Consider the following 15,744-nt stretch of genomic DNA (forward strand, 5'->3'; position numbering starts at 1 on the left):
GAGTGTGTGTATATTACACGAGCCTCAGTGGTTTGCCGCTGCTAATGCGCGCGACTTTTCAAAGTGGGCGAGTCTGCGGCTCTTAAAGAGGACGTCCGTCCAAGAGGCTACAAGTTAGCTTCATACTACTTCAAGGTGTACTGCGCCAAAAAGTTGGCAAAAAAAAACAATTTGCATTCAAATATGCTAACGATTCGAAGTACTTGATCATACGTAGTTGAAGTAGGTCCCACTCATTTTAATATGTTTTATCGGTCTCGTTGTTGCTAAGGCAAGCTACCGTGGCTGTGTTACCTCTAGTTAGCTGCTTTGTAATGAAAACAGTTATGTGGCTGGTTGTTAATAACTCCACAAATGTAATGGAATAAGCAACCCAACAAAAGAAGCGTCTATCTTTTTAATGCCAACAGGTAAGCTAATGTCGTGTATCTGTTTTTAACTGGTTCACATCGGCGACGACAATGCTAACGTTGGTCATACATCGGCAACATGTAAAATAACACACTTTCCTTGTTTATGATTTATCCTCTCAAGTTTGTTTTTACACCTCTCTGCAGAGCACCCTGCACCATGTCTATCGATTTTGACAGTGCTGCTCTTCAAACCCAGCATGATGAGGAAGAATACGACCAGGAGGACTTTGCAAGAGAGCAAGAGGTACAAGCAGGGCCGCTGCTAAGCTTTTGGGTGCCCTAAGCTGAAATTGTCAGTGATGCCCCCCCCCCCCCCCCCTTAAAAAAAAAAACACCAAGAAGCTCGTGTCTGTAGGGCGTGAGCGAAATTTTTTTGCCCTTGCAAGATCTCTGCGACTGCTTTTTGGCACATTTCCTGTAGTGATGAGTTTTTGCGAACAGCATTTACTAACAGAAAGAACAGCTTAACTTGTGAAAAAAGAAAAAAGTTGCCTAGTATCCTACTAACTGCCTTTGCAAAGGAATTGAGTGATAGGATCATAGACAGATTATGAGATAATGGGCCCCTCGGCACACACTCTTAAAGGGCCCCCCACTTGTCCCTATCCAGTCAGGTACACTGAATTTTCTACACGGATACATACAATTAATGGCAAAAACATATTAAGGAAGTCAGTGTTTCCCACAGGATTTTGGGGTATTGTTGGAGGGACCCTGTACCTTGTTGGGTGGTCCGGGGGTATGCCCCCCCAGAATTTGTTTTACCTTTTTAAAGTAAAATGCATCAATCTGGTGCACTTTGAGAGGATATTTTAGAGGCTAGAGAGATATCAAATCCTGAGATGCAGAAGGAACATTATTTTTCAGATTTTTCTTAAACAGCACTCTTTACTCTGCAACTGTAAAAACAGTAGATTGGTCTGCAGACCCATGTTCTATGATGGAGGGGCCCATTTCAACAGATAAAGGGTGGATATGAACAATTTAGAATTCACACATATAAAGCTTATTTGTGTATGTGTGAGGGGGGCTTCAACCCCCTTAGACAGAGCTACTAATGCTGTTGTTTTTAACTTGCTTTTGTATTTCTCCCCTACTAGTTGAGGGGCCCATGATGATTTCTATCTTGTTACATTTTAATGAGTACTTATATTTAGGCTATTCCTTTTTGGACCCTGTTATTGACATCAGTGTCTGAGCTCTTTGACTATGGAACATGAAAAGTTACTATCAGTATCTCTGGCTGAGGGCCCCCCTGAGCCCTTGGGCCCCTGGGCCTGTGCCCGGTGTGCCTGTGCAGTAATCCACCCCTGGATAGGTTACACAGTTAAGAAAAAACAACGATGGGCCTGTTCATAACTAATTTATATATTTTTGTAATGTAATGATTATCATGAACTTTTTAAAAGAAAACTATTTTGGGGGGCCCCCGGACCATCTCTTTTTCCTTTTTAATAAAAAAAATAAATAAATTATATATATATTTTTTTTTTGGGGTGCCCCCCCAGGAACTTGGTGCCCTACGCAGTCTGCGTACTCTGCGTATAGGGAGCGGCGGCCCTGGGTACAAGACACATAGCTACCGCCTTGGAAAGTTGTTGAGATAACCTTTGTTTAACAGTTAACTTTATGTCTAGTTGTTGAACTTCGTTGATAGTTTGATTTTGTTAATGGTTTTCTGATGGCTTGAGTCTTTTGGTTTCCTTACTGTACATATTTTCAAATGCCCAACATGTCAGATGACTTAACAAGATATCCAAGACATGCTTAAATTATGAAACTACAACCCGTGGTTTGGTACTCTAGGCAATTACTAACACGTGTTCATTGTTAATGCACACTGTCATGTTTATATTATTATAATGACATAATAATTATTATGACACAAGTGGTGTACAACAGTATATAGAACATGGCTCACTCAAAGCAATGTAAAACTTGTATTTCCTATTAGAATGGGGCATGCACATACTGCTTCTGGTTTAAGGCTTTTTTTCAAATATCTGCACACAATTCTACATTTTTCAAAAATATAAATGAACTCCTTTTTAAGCTTTACATTTATGGACCCTATTTGTTTTCTCAGTTAGCGTTGTTGTTAAGGGAATCATTTGAAGTGTGTATCTTCTTTTAAGCCCTGCAAGGTTCAGAGCTAACCAGTCATGTTGTATTATTATTACTCACGCCTACAATCTGTTGCGCCATGAATCTGAGCTATTATTGGTTCAAGAAAAAGACCTCCTTCCAGGTGTGTCACACTGAAACTAGCCCTGCCCTGTGCTTTCCCTACTTTCCCTCTATTACCTTGTTTCTTTGCTTGACCCCACTGAACAGAACAAGACAGAAGAAACAGTCATTTAATGTTTTCATTGGGCTGCTACACTGTATTTTTGGACGATTATTTATCTTGAAAACTGATTTTATTCATCAGTATATTGCTTATGTATTATATGCAAGTTGCTCAAGTGGAAAATGTTTTCCACCAGTAATTAGAATGTTTCTGCTCCAGTTAACCTTGCTATATGTTTTGTCCAAACAATGGAGTTCTTTGGGAGCAAAGCACAGCAATACGGCAGGGAGCCGAAAACATGCCAGTCATAGTTTGGATGTTTCACACAGAAGGTCTTCTCTGCAGAAAGATAGCGCTGGGAGTTTATCATGTTTCTTTCCAACTGAAGTCGAAGGGTCTTTTCTTTTAAATGTTGTGTAAGTGGGATAACATGGGTCCTTCGGTTGTGAACACGGTGGAGGATTTGAAGAATATTCAACGGTCCTTGTTGGACGTAAGTACAGCTGGCTCTGCTTGTTCTACAACACATGGCTGGTTGTAAAGCAAACCTGCTCAAACTGTTGTTAACGCAAAGGAGTATCTCCTTGGATTTTGTGTCATTAAGAGCTAAGATGTTTTGACATTAAACTACGTTGTCATTCGCAGATGGTTTTTGATTGTCTTCTTGAACGTGAGAAAAATGTGCATATATTATACAAAATTTAAAGTTACATTTAGGGCTGCTGCGGCTAATGATTGCCTTCATTACTGATTGATCTAAAAACATGGAACTGGCAAATCCTACACATAAAAACTACACATAGTATAAAATAAAATGGTGGCCAATCACTAAAACGTGTGAAAAGTGTGTTCATCAGCTACTTAAGACTCTTTCATTTCAAGACAAGAGTTTGTTTAACCCTTTTTCAAAACTCTACAAACGCACCCCGTCAGATTCTGTGTCTCAGGCTGTCAGTGATTGCTTCTCTGTTCTGTTTTTTATTATCTGTTTCTTTTTTTACAACTTTGTTGCTGAGCAACGTTCATGACTCATTTCCATGTGCTATTTTTCCACAGCTGCAGAAACTGCTCACAGACCTGCCTGATGACATGCTGGAGGACAGCAGAGACTCCTCCTCCCCAGAGCTAGAGTATTCCACCTGCACCAATAAAAACACTGGCAACAGGTAACACACACATGTTGCTGTTTATACTTTAGTAATCTCGGACTTGTAAATCTATGGTTGTGGTTCAAAACAACAAAAGATACAATCCTTATTGCACTGTAATGCTGCTTTTTTCACCCCCTCTCCATTTAGCCCACAGTCCACATGGACACCACAATGGTCAGTTCATCCAGGGCCAACCGTTCATGACCAGGTAGGTTGTAAGTTTGTTTACACTCACTGATGTTTGTCTTCTGAATTTCTAAAGGATAAAATCAACCACCTTCACTGTCAATGTCTCTCTGAAGAACTATGAGGGTGTTTACGATCGACGCTCTCATGATGAGTACGCGTATGAGGATGGAGCTGTTCACGTCAATGGACATCAGAATCGCCCTCAACCGCTGCCTCATAGCTGGAATCAGGATAATCAGTTCAACCAGGGAGATTATACATACACCACCATGGCCACAGAAAAATCGACAGAGACCAATAATTTCTCTGCAGAAGAGTATGAGTCTAAGTCATACCCTCAAGGCGCTAACAATGCTGTAGTGTATAATGGAGAAGAAGGCTACGGGGACCACAATAATGCCAGAAACCATTTTCAAGTGAGTGGAGTTTTATGTTTGTCCTTTGCAGATTATACAAACATATCGACACAGTTGCCTATGGATAATTGCAGTGATTTAATGGTTTCGCCTTTAGGCCAGTCATCAGTATTTAGTACACTTTTATTGTGTTTTTGAGAAAGAGATTGCGGTTTAATCTGGAAACTTTGTTTTATTTTTCAAATTGAACAAAATACAAATGTTATTGTGTTGTGATCTTCAGAATTTGACACCTGGAGCTGTGGAGCGAGTTGGGGATCAGTACAAGGCCAGCTACAACCCTCACCATCCTGCCCATCAGCTAAAGATGTTTAACACACAGGCCGCTCGGCAAGAAGGTCAACTTGACCCTCTGCAGAGAGAATTCCTTGACTCTACACAACGTGAGTCTTACCGTCTTGATTTTGACATATATTCACAGTAATCCAATAAGGAATTTCCTGAATTGGCTGGACAAATTTATCTAAGTGAATAATCTAGATTTGAAATAATGTTTTGACGTTTGCTTAAGGGTTGTTATCTCCTTAACTCTCATCTGCTTCACTGAAGTTGTTCTGTGTGCAATAGCCCAATAGGTATTTGCAGTACTTCTGAAGCGACTTATTAAAAACATAATCCTTGCATAGAAATCACAACAAGCAGTTTACAATATGTCTATTTTCTGTCATGAATTGTATGTATTAAGTTAGGCTACAGGACACGTGTAACTTTAATAGCTTTATTAACTTTTTTGGGATTTTATTATCTATCAAGCTTTTAAAGACCGTGAGTGTTATTGTTTAACCTTCTACTACTCAATGACATTGCTGGGAATCGTTACACTGTTTATATGAGGGTTATGGGATTGATGTGTGTTGAATATAGATTTTTCTCCATGTTTCAGAAACTGCTGATCGGGAGCAGCTAGCCCAGCTGCAGATATTAAACAAAGCTCAGCAGAGGCAAATTGAAGACTTGGAGCGAAAACTTGAGGATTCAAGGCGTAATATGAGATACCTCGAGCATCAGTTTGCAATTGTCAAAGGTATGTTATCCAAGGCCTCTGAGAGCTATTTAACACAGCAGGTCCTGCTCTGGCCTTGTGTGTCCTTGTTCTCTTGCTGGATGTGCTGCTTGTTGGAACGTTATGTTTTTTTTTCTTCTTCTTCTCTTTTACATCTATAGATGAAAAGGATGGCCTTGCAGTAAGTCTAAAGGAATCGAGTCGATTGGTTGAAGAATCCAGAGAGAAAGAGATTCTAATACAAAACAAATTGAAGGCAATGGAGCAGCAAGTACAGGTCCTTAATGAGAGGGACCAGGAGGTATGTTCTGTGCCGACACACACCACTGCTTTCCTCCCTCTCGTCATTGTGATTCTTTAAAGCAAAATACAATCTGCAATACATCGAATTATCTGTCTTTAACATCTGATCATCTATTTTATAAGTGAAAAACTGCTTAAAAGAGTTTAAAAATTAGACATTTTACATAAGAGGCAAATGTGTTACAGTAGTTTTTTTGTTTTTGTAGAACACAAAGAAGCAGAGGGTGGGAGAGGCTGCAGTAGACAGCATGAAGCAGCAGATGTTGGAGCTTTGTCGCTCTGACACACTGTCCAAATCGCGGGAGCAGCATGACCGAGACCTTACCGTCATAAAGGAGCAGCATGAGGCTGCAGTGTTGACCCTAAAGCAGAAGTTAGACTCTACATCTCACACTCTGAACCAACAGGTCTGTAGCGTTACTGTAACAGGATGAAACAATATGAATTTCACCTACTTTTGAATTCAGACAAATGTCTATGTATCAGTAAAGCAAGTCACCTGCAGACATAGTAAGCTCCTGTGTTGTTGCTTCCAGATGGATGTTGGTCAAAGGTTACAAGAGCAGGTGAGGCAGCTGGAGCGCCAGAGAGAAGAAGAGCGACTGGAGAGAGCCAGAGTGGTCAACGCTCTCACTCAAAGTCTGGAGGAGAGTCAACAACAAAGTGCAAAGCTGCTGCAGACAAGTGAGTGAATTGATGAATGTGCACAGTTAAAACACATGTGTGTGTTCCAATCAAAGACACTGATTAAACATTTTAGTTTGCTCAATTCCAAATCACCTTTTCTGCATTTTCTCTTCAGGTTCAGTGCAAGAGACAACTCAGATGCAAATCAAACTACAACAGGCTCAATCAGCCAAGGCACTGAGTGAAAACATGAACAAAGGCTTACAGGTTTGCTTTCTCATTTTCATGGCTCTAAAAGCTTCCACTCTCAAAATACATTATTACTCAACAAAGAGGCTTCTACACAGTCAATTCAATTTCCATCTTTTAATTTTGTCCTGAAGGAGGATCTTGCTGAATTGAAGGAGCAAATCACTCTGTATGAATCTGCTGTGAAGCACGGTGTTATTGCATTAGACTTGAACAATGAATGGGAGAACCAGCTGTCAGACTCCTGCATGGATTTAGGATTGAAGAAAGCAAACAGGAAAAATGGCATTCTTCACAGGTACACAATGAGTCATTGTCATCACAGAGCACTTTGTCCTTTTGTGTCATTAGGACATAATTATATTCTGTTAAACAAAAATTTCTACTTTTGTCACCACACCCATCGATAACCTATTCAAATCTATCTTTACCTACTGTTTATCAGCCCTGCCCTGGCTCACCTGTCAGACTCCAAGCTTCCCAAAGACGACGCCCTGCGGCTGCTGCGTGTGGAGATGCAGCGCTGCCTGGCCAGTCTGAAGGGCAAGAGGCAGAAGATCAGTCAGCAGCAGGAGGAGCTCCAGCTCTGTCGGGGCCAAGTCAGCCAGCTGCAGACCCAGTTAGATGAAGCAAAACTCAGCTCTACTGTGAGTAAAGCATTTAACACTGTACAAATACCTGTACTGTAGTCACTATCGGTTAGCTTTCATCCAGATTAAGTTCAACTGACCAATTTTATATAGAGAAACACATGCAGATGGTTCAAGTAAGATAAGGAACCTATTAAAACATATGGACCTGAAAAGATTTATGCATCATATTTTTGCATGTTTTTTGCCAACACTTAATTTGTGTTTGCATAAAAAGAAACAAATGACATGTATGCAACATATTGCATGAATTAATTAATAAGCAAATGGTAAAATATTTTAATTGAATTAAATGAATCATAAAAACTGTGTCTCTGTTAACAGGTCAGAGAGACCAGTCAGATGAAACATCTCAACATAACTGGAGAGTCTCAGAAAGAGTTCATGAGACTACAGGATGGCCAACAACACTTGCAGGAACAAGTGGAGGTTGGTTGTGGTGTGTTGTCAAATGAATTATGTTCTTTATTCTTTTAAGAAAAGGATTGGTGAAAGATTGGTGATCTGTCCAAACTTTCTAGGTGTTAGAAAAGAAGAATAAGGAGCTGAAACAGAGTGAGGAGAAGTTAAGGTCAGTCAACTTGGAGCTTTGCACCAAGATGAGGGAGATGATCCAGGAACTGGACCAAGAGAAGCAGGAGGCTGCTCAGAGGTAAGGCACACACACATGTATACAGTTATATTTAAAGTATTTTTGACTTAAAATGATCATAGTGTGTATTCATATTACGCTTCTGTTTCTTCATGGAGATCTGAGCGGATTCATCAGCAGTATAGGGACGACGTCGTGGACCAAATCAGAACGGAGCTCATGCTGGAACACGATGCTCAGGTTGAACAGCTGACTGCACAGAACCAGCAGCAGTTTAGACAGCTACAGTAAGCGCCGCACCTGACACTGAACATGCTAGTTATCTGGAAACCTTTGTGGATCATTTGCAGCACTTTTAAACTTTTTCACAGGACCCAGCTGTCTGAGACCAATGATAAGATGTTGGCTGTGCAAGAGTGTTACATATCGGTCTGCAAGGAGAAGGACTTGCTTGAAGAAAGGTTACGCCACAGGGAGAAGGAGGAGAAAGAAAATGAGGTATTCAAGATCCTAAAATGTTTACGTATCAGAAACAGTTGGACATTGTTTTAAAGTTCTCCAAACCATCAATAAATGGTTTTTCTTTTAGAACATTTCCTAGTAGAAGTTAGTGATAACGTATGTTCTGATTTTGCATGTGTTTGTGTTTGGGACACTTTTACTATTTCAGACAATTTGTTTACTAACGTGCTAAATGCCGCACTTTACAAATCTGCTTCTTAGTATACAAGTTTCCTATATAAAACATAAATTACCTGTATACTGGGAATAATTAATGATTGGATGTTATTCCCAGGAAAAGATGAGAGATGGTTCTGATTCCGCTGTAGTGAAGCTGAGGGCCGAGCTTGAGGCTCAGCATCAGGCCTCAATAAAGCAACTCAAATCTTTCTGGTCCAAAGAAAAGGAGACTGAGATCCAGCTGCAGGTAGACTCTCACGTCGCCTTAGCCAAGGCTGCTTGGGAGGAGGAACTACAACAGGTAGGATTTCCTGTAATCCCTGTTCAGCTTTATCATCTCCCTTGCAGATTTATGTCTGAACTGAATCTTTTACTGCTTTTTTGCAGTTGGAGAAGAGCTGGGTCCAGAGATTGGAGGAGGCTCAGAGGGAGAAACACAGAGATACTGCTGAGGCAACTTGTCAGGTAGATGAGATTGAGACCAGCAGCGGGAGCATTACTGTGGAGGAGATGGAGTCCAGGCTCAGTGCCCACAAACAGCAGCTGCAACTGGAAGCTGACAAAGTCAAATGTAAAGCTGTGGAGGAAGCCAGGAAACAAACCCAGAGAGAGCTACATGAGAAACACCTTGAACACATGGCCAAACAGGTCAGTGCTTTTGTTTTTCGTAGAGTACTTGTGCTTGCTGTACTTTTTTTAAGTGGCACTAAATATAATTGGTCAAATGGTAAATTGAACCTACTTATGTAGCTCTTTTCCCCCGATTTTCTCCGCCCCAAAAGGCGTTACATTGCTTTGTCTCATTCATCCATTTACACACACACGCATGCACGTGTGCATGCAGCAGCAACCACGCCACTAAACTTGCTGAATGTGTAATTCATAGAGATTTTTCAGCTACACAATGATTTTTCTGATGCATCCCTACATTATTTGAAATGGTCCCATTATATAGTTGTCCATCAAAAATACACACAATTCTTCTCCAGCATACCATGCTGTTCTCCCCAAAAATGTTTGCTATCAGGCCTTAGCCACGGGATGATACATTTAGCTGTGATCAAATGTGTTGGTGTTTCAGGTTGAAGGTGCAGTAACCAGGGCCTACAATCGCTGGATGGAGGATTTTACTTCATTGCCAGAATACCAAGCATCTCTACAAATGGAAAGGGAGAAATGGGAGAAACTACAGGAAAAACACTCGGAACAACAGGTATGTTTGGCTTCAATTTCTGTGAGTCATTGCTGTCAACTGGCCATTATTTTCTGATGTTGTATATATTCCTAAATCTAAACCTGCAGGTATCACAGGCCCTGAAGGAGGCCGAGGGGCAGTGGCGTAAGAAGCAAGAGAACCAGCCGCAGGAGCCCAGCTCTGAAACGCAGAGGGTGGAGGAGCTCCAGGAGGAAGTGGAAGCTCTCCACAATCAGCTGGACCAAGGCAGGAGAGAGCAAGCCGCCCTGCTGAAGGCTGAGCTGGCTGGAGCGAGGGCCGTCTGGCACCGAGAAAAACAACAGGAGATCTGTGTCTACCAGGCCTGCAGTGAACAGGTTTACCAAACCAAGCTTCAAGAGCAGTGTCAAAAGCTGGAGAAGGCCAGGGAGGACGCCGACCTCCAAAAGAAGGAGCTGATGGAGGCCAAGCTACAGCAGACTCTGAGGGACAGAGAGGAGGAGTGGAGATGTCAGCAGGCAGACAAGGAGCAAGTCAGCAGACAGAAGATGAGGGATGAATTACTATCAGAGCTTCAGGCTAGTCTGGCCCAGGTCCAGGAACAACTTTTCAGGGATCCCAAAACAGTCACCGAAGACACAAGGAGGACCGACAAGGGGTCCACATCACAGGGCACAGTTACACACATCATCCAAACGTCCTGCAAAGACATAGTCAACAGAGCGGTATCTCAAGCCAAGAAGGAATGGAAGAAGGTGAGTTGTTGGGTTATTGATTGTCTGAAGATGAAATGGAGATTATCCGTTAATCATTTAAGTAGGGCTGTCAAATTAACGCGTTAATTTCGATTAATTAATCACAGAAAAATTAACGCAATTAAAAAAAAAAAAAAAATTACGCAGATTAATCGCACTTCTATATTGCCCTTTGACCCGGTGCAAAAGAGGTGAGACGATAGCGGAGCTGCACCTGTAGCTTAAGGACACGGCCCACACGGGATTAAAGAGTAAAGAAAGAAGCAGGGGAAAGGGGCCGAGGGCTCTATGGATGTGTTGTGGGCTGCTCTGGGCAAATAAGCATGAAGGTAGGAATACGTCTTATGTTATTCTCCGCAGTGTCTGTGCATTATTGATTAAATGGTTGCCTAATTAACAATGTAGGTTCAAAACAGTAGGCTATCTCTCAATCTTCCTCCGTGTCTCACTTTTGTTTGCTAGCTGCGATCGTCTCCCGCTAACGGATACCCGCCCCCTCTCACTCTTCCTAGCATATGCCTGTCTTTTTTCCTCGTGTGTGTGTGTGTGTGTGTGTGTGTGTGTGTGTGTGTGTGTGTGTGTGTGTGTGTGTGTGTGTGTGTGTGTGTGTGTGTGTGTGTGTGTGTGTGTGTGTGTGTCAATATGTTTGGCTATGAGAAGGACGATGGTGAATGTGTGCAGCGCTGTCTGTTGTGGGAGATAGACAGTCGTCAGAGAAACAAACGGTAGCCTACGCAGTTGTTTATAAACAGGCATAAAAGTGTCATACAAGTATGCGATTAATTTAGATTAATTAATCACAGAGCCTGTAATTAATTAGATAACTTTTTTTAATCGCTTGACAGCCCTACATTTAAGACGACTGGCTCTGCCTATAGACTACTTTACTGATTCTGCAGAAGGCAAAGGTTATAGTCTGATATGGGTGTCCTTTTTCCTCAATCAGAAGAAGCACTGCCATGATTAAAAGCTGTCACGTGCAATAAGAATTGTCTGAATGTGCTGTTGTTGTTATATTGTATATTTTATGTGGTACAATGTTTGTTACTTTCTCCTTTTGTAAATGCTTTAATTTGTGCCCTAACAGATGAGTGAGGAGACACTAAGCCGTGTGTTGAAAGAAACACAGCAGCAGCATGAGAGAGAATTCAACAAAATGCAAAGTATGTCATGTCTTCACTTCACTAAAGCATTGTGGAAACATTCTATTAGAATCCAAATGGCGGGCAGTATTCATTACTTTGATTAGACTAAAGGGTTACGCCCATCAGCAAATTTACATGACACTACTTTTCCACTGTTTCTAGGCTCCTTGTCTCAGAGGAAGGAGCAGACTTGTTGCAGGAAAGAGTGCACTGATACTGTTGGTAAGCTGCAGAAGAAGAACCAGGAGCTCCACAGACACTTGGAGAAGGCCTGTCGTCAACTCCAGCACAGCGTTCGACAGCACAAAACAGCCATGCAGCATCTGAAAGGTACTCGTTCATCTTTTAAATCGATTCATTTAAGTGCATGTATTCAACCAGCACCTCACCAAACCCGGGTGCCTTTGTTGATGGTCTACAACTCTTTTGTAGATGAACATGAAAGCAGCTTTAAAAAGGCAAAAGAGGACCATCTGCAGCAGCTAGAAGAAGTGAACAAAGCAAAAGAATCCTCAGGGTTTGTGTTTTTATCATTTATTATCTTTAATTTAAAGTCCAAGTAAAATTAAATATTGATTCCCTGGCTGTGTTGTTACTCTTGTATACTTTTACTCTTGCCTTTTTTTCTTTTGCTTAAGCATCTTGCATATGGGGAGATATATAACACAAATAGTGTGAAAGTTTTAATTTATTTTAATTAAAAATCAAATTACCTTAGCTACACTTTATTTTATTTGCAATAGAAAAAGAATTTACTTTAAAATAGCTGACACTACAGAGTTCATTGCGCCCTCACTTTCGGGAGTGTTTCAAATGCTCTGTAAAACCATCATCTGATCTATAGCATTAGTAGATAATAACGTTAAATCAGATTGTTCTTTCTTACAGAAGTGCTCAGCAACAAAATCTTCAGCAAGGCCTCGAAGACATGAAGCAGCAATACCTGGGGACTGTAGAAAAGATCAGAGGTGGGTTATGGTGCAGACTTTCGCTGACTGTGTGGATTTAAAATATTCTGTATTTCATGTAACTTGCCCCTGCATGGACAGAAGAAGGAATCAATGCAGACAAATGCAGATACTGTTTCTGCACTGTAATGGTGTCCACATTCTATGCATTTGTTACTTTCCCAACTATGGCAGTTTACATACATTTGCATCAAATATCCCTTTCACGTATATGCAACAATTGAAAATCACACATCACTGTTGTGTATCTTTATGGCAGGAGACATGCTGCGTTACCTCCAGGAGAGTCGGGAGCGAGCAGCAGAGATGATCCGTAGGGAGGTGCAGAGAGAGAGGCAGGACACCACCAGAAAGATGCGCCGCTATTATCTGACCTGTCTGCACGAGTTACTGGAGGACACAGGAAATACAACAGGGCAAGAGGCCATGAATGTGTTGCTTACTTAATACTTGCATGTTTGCTTGCTCCATCATCAAAGCTGGCTCCTCAGGCTAATTGCATTAATCTGTCTGTAATCGCAGGGCTGAAAAGAAAATAATGAATGCTGCAAGCAAGCTGGCAGCCATGGCTAAAGTGATGGAGACGCCTATCAAAAGTAAATCTGGAAAGAGCCACTGTTCACAAAGTGAGTCCCATTGTGCAAGACTGCTTCACTGTAGTTTTTTTTTTTTTTAAGGTGGAAACTCAGTGTGGTGTGAATCTGTTTTGTATTGACAGGATGTTTGACGGCTGGGTCCACCGCTCACTGCACTCCAGGTAGAAACGCGGGTTTGAATCAGAACCTACCAAAGCTAACTGAACTTCCTGACATCGGGCCAGAGGAGAGACTGCACAGTAAGACTGATTCTGGACAGAAAATGGCCACTGCAGCGAGGACTAAAACTTTGAGTCACTGGGAATTTTCTGCTTCTGGAAAGCAGAAAATTCCTGTTGGCTCCTCTGAAGATACAGGTCTGAAACCCCAAGCTGCTGCTGCTCACACACACCTACGCTCCCACAAACCTTCTCAACAGACCGCTTCTCCATCCCAGGTGGATTGTGTCAGTGGGTCTGTGAGGAGTAGGGTTGACCCCAAACACCGCCTGGACTCGGAGGCTCCCGTCAGAGAAGAGAAACAAACCGATTGGAGTGTGAGCAGCAGTGACTCGGACACAGGCCTCCAGGGTTCCAGACATTCCTACTCCGGGAGGAAGGTAGAACCAGTGAAGCCGTTCTCTGTCTGTTCCGCTTCAGGAGAGTTCTGCGGCCTCACCCCGGACCTTTCTGACCTGACTGTTTATAATGAAATCACCAGGAAGACGACGCCTCACACCCACAACTTGAACTTCCCCAACGCAAAGATGAGTACGCACCGAGAGCCCAACCCCGGCTCTGAGGGGGAGAAGCAGCAGCAAGCAGTTTGCTCCAGGCCTGTGTTCTCTGAGTTGAGACAGCGCCAGCAGGACAGTGGCTTTGACAGTCCTTTCTACCAACAGAAATGACATGAGTGAAGGACAGGTATGAAACAAAGCAGGGAGAGCTTTGAACCAACCATAATTTCAGTGAGCTTACGGTCAGCAAATAGTGCCTTCAATACAAGTGTTTAAAGTTTACATTATGTTTGCCTTTATGGGAACTTGCAGTGTCTTTGTGTGTATGTACGTTGTGCTAAAAATGTTAATGAAATAGTTTGACATATTGGGGAAAAAAATGTTTTGCACTGAATTAGATGATAAGATTGATACCACTCATATTTGTACACCTATTATAAAGTAACACCAACAAGCTTGTTGGCTTAGCCTAAACACTGGAAAGGTAGTATAATCCCCCTACCTGCACCTTTAAAACTCACTCCATCATATTTGTTTATTCTGTACAAAAAACAAAGAGTAAAGACGACATGTGTTTACAGGGGGTTATGTGATCCACGTAGACAGGACAGGAGCAGTGTTGTCAGGGTGAGGTTGCCAGACAATCAGTGGAGACTGCGGTGGGTCACTGCTCCCAGCAGCTAGTAGATTAAATGAGAATCGAGAAATCATTTACAGTTTTGTGAATATTTACTTCTGGTCTCTCGTACTCCTTCTGGCTTCTCATACTCCTCTCTCACAGTTCAGTATAGCTTTGAAAAAAAGCAGCTTCAAAATCTCACTCAGGCAAACACACAGTGGGATCAAAGACGAAATAAGTCTAGAAGGGTTTATTTATTTTAACAATGCTTTATAAATGAACACTAACAGTCAGATCTGAGCAGAGGCCAAAACAAAAATATATTCTCAGAATACTGGCAACGCTTGGTCTGGTCTGGACGTTTGACCATGTTGCAGCTCACTGATACATTGAATACATTTAGCCTTAATAAATATATACTTATATGTCTATAAAGGGCTGTTTGAGTTCAATCAAACACCTTTGTTTCTTCACCACCAGTGTCTTCTGATGACAGTTCACGTCCAGCAGTGTTCAGGTGTTTCCTCTGTATCCATGTGCTTGCCTGCAAGTGATAATTACATCACAGACAAGTGCATTTTGTAGACATTTGTTTTCAGTTCAAAAGTCGTAGAGTTGTCAGCAGTTTTTTTTTCTGTGACCCTGTTTGAGAGATAATAGCAGTTTCCTATTACACCACAGCATGTACTAGATAAAGTGCAGGTTAAACATGTGTTCTGTTTCATTATCAGTAGACACAAGTTTCTCTGTGTTTTTATATTTTGAATTTTATATCAGGTTAATGAGATATGCTGTGCATAGAATATAAATGTTTTTATATATATTTAATTCGTTTTAATAAAATGTTATTGCAAACTAAAAAAGAATAATTGATTTGTTGTAAGAGTCAAACCTCTCCAGCATATCTTGTCTCAAACATTTCATCTTAAAAATGTGTTTATATTTATGTTTACATTTTTGGGTGTATGCTTAAAAGTTAGAGCTCAAGCGCTAAGTTGATTAATTGATGAAAATTGATTTGCCATAATTGTGATAGTTGTCATTTTTACTGCCCAAAACTCTCTTGTTTCAGCTTCTAAAAGATGTGTTCATGGTGCTTTATTTGATCTTTACATCAATGGACTTAATATTGTAGGTCCATGTTCATGCAATTTGAAGATGTCAACTTGTGCTTTAGGGAATTGTAGGGAATTGCATTTTTGTTTTCT

General features: G+C 41.3%; 1 protein-coding gene across 1 annotated transcript; it reads left to right on the forward strand.

Moving 5' to 3' along the window:
* Window positions 1-237: 237 nt before the first annotated feature.
* Window positions 238-15,266, forward strand: cep152 (centrosomal protein 152). The gene is made up of 28 exons (XM_080027443.1): window positions 238-410; window positions 558-657; window positions 3,760-3,869; window positions 4,002-4,062; window positions 4,157-4,459; window positions 4,683-4,842; window positions 5,343-5,483; window positions 5,624-5,763; window positions 5,972-6,172; window positions 6,302-6,449; window positions 6,568-6,659; window positions 6,776-6,939; window positions 7,087-7,288; window positions 7,616-7,720; window positions 7,813-7,943; window positions 8,042-8,170; window positions 8,255-8,381; window positions 8,680-8,865; window positions 8,952-9,212; window positions 9,646-9,777; window positions 9,867-10,493; window positions 11,581-11,656; window positions 11,801-11,968; window positions 12,071-12,155; window positions 12,527-12,606; window positions 12,866-13,022; window positions 13,129-13,232; window positions 13,325-15,266. Exons 2-28 carry the CDS (start codon window positions 571-573, stop codon window positions 14,086-14,088), a joined length of 4,941 nt encoding a protein of 1,646 aa, XP_079883569.1. The 5' UTR covers window positions 238-410; window positions 558-570; the 3' UTR covers window positions 14,089-15,266.
* Window positions 15,267-15,744: the final 478 nt, after the last annotated feature.

The sequence above is a fragment of the Ammodytes marinus genome (genome assembly GCF_949987685.1).
Source record: "Ammodytes marinus genome assembly, chromosome: 5".
NCBI classification, from domain to species: Eukaryota; Metazoa; Chordata; class Actinopteri; order Uranoscopiformes; family Ammodytidae; genus Ammodytes; species Ammodytes marinus.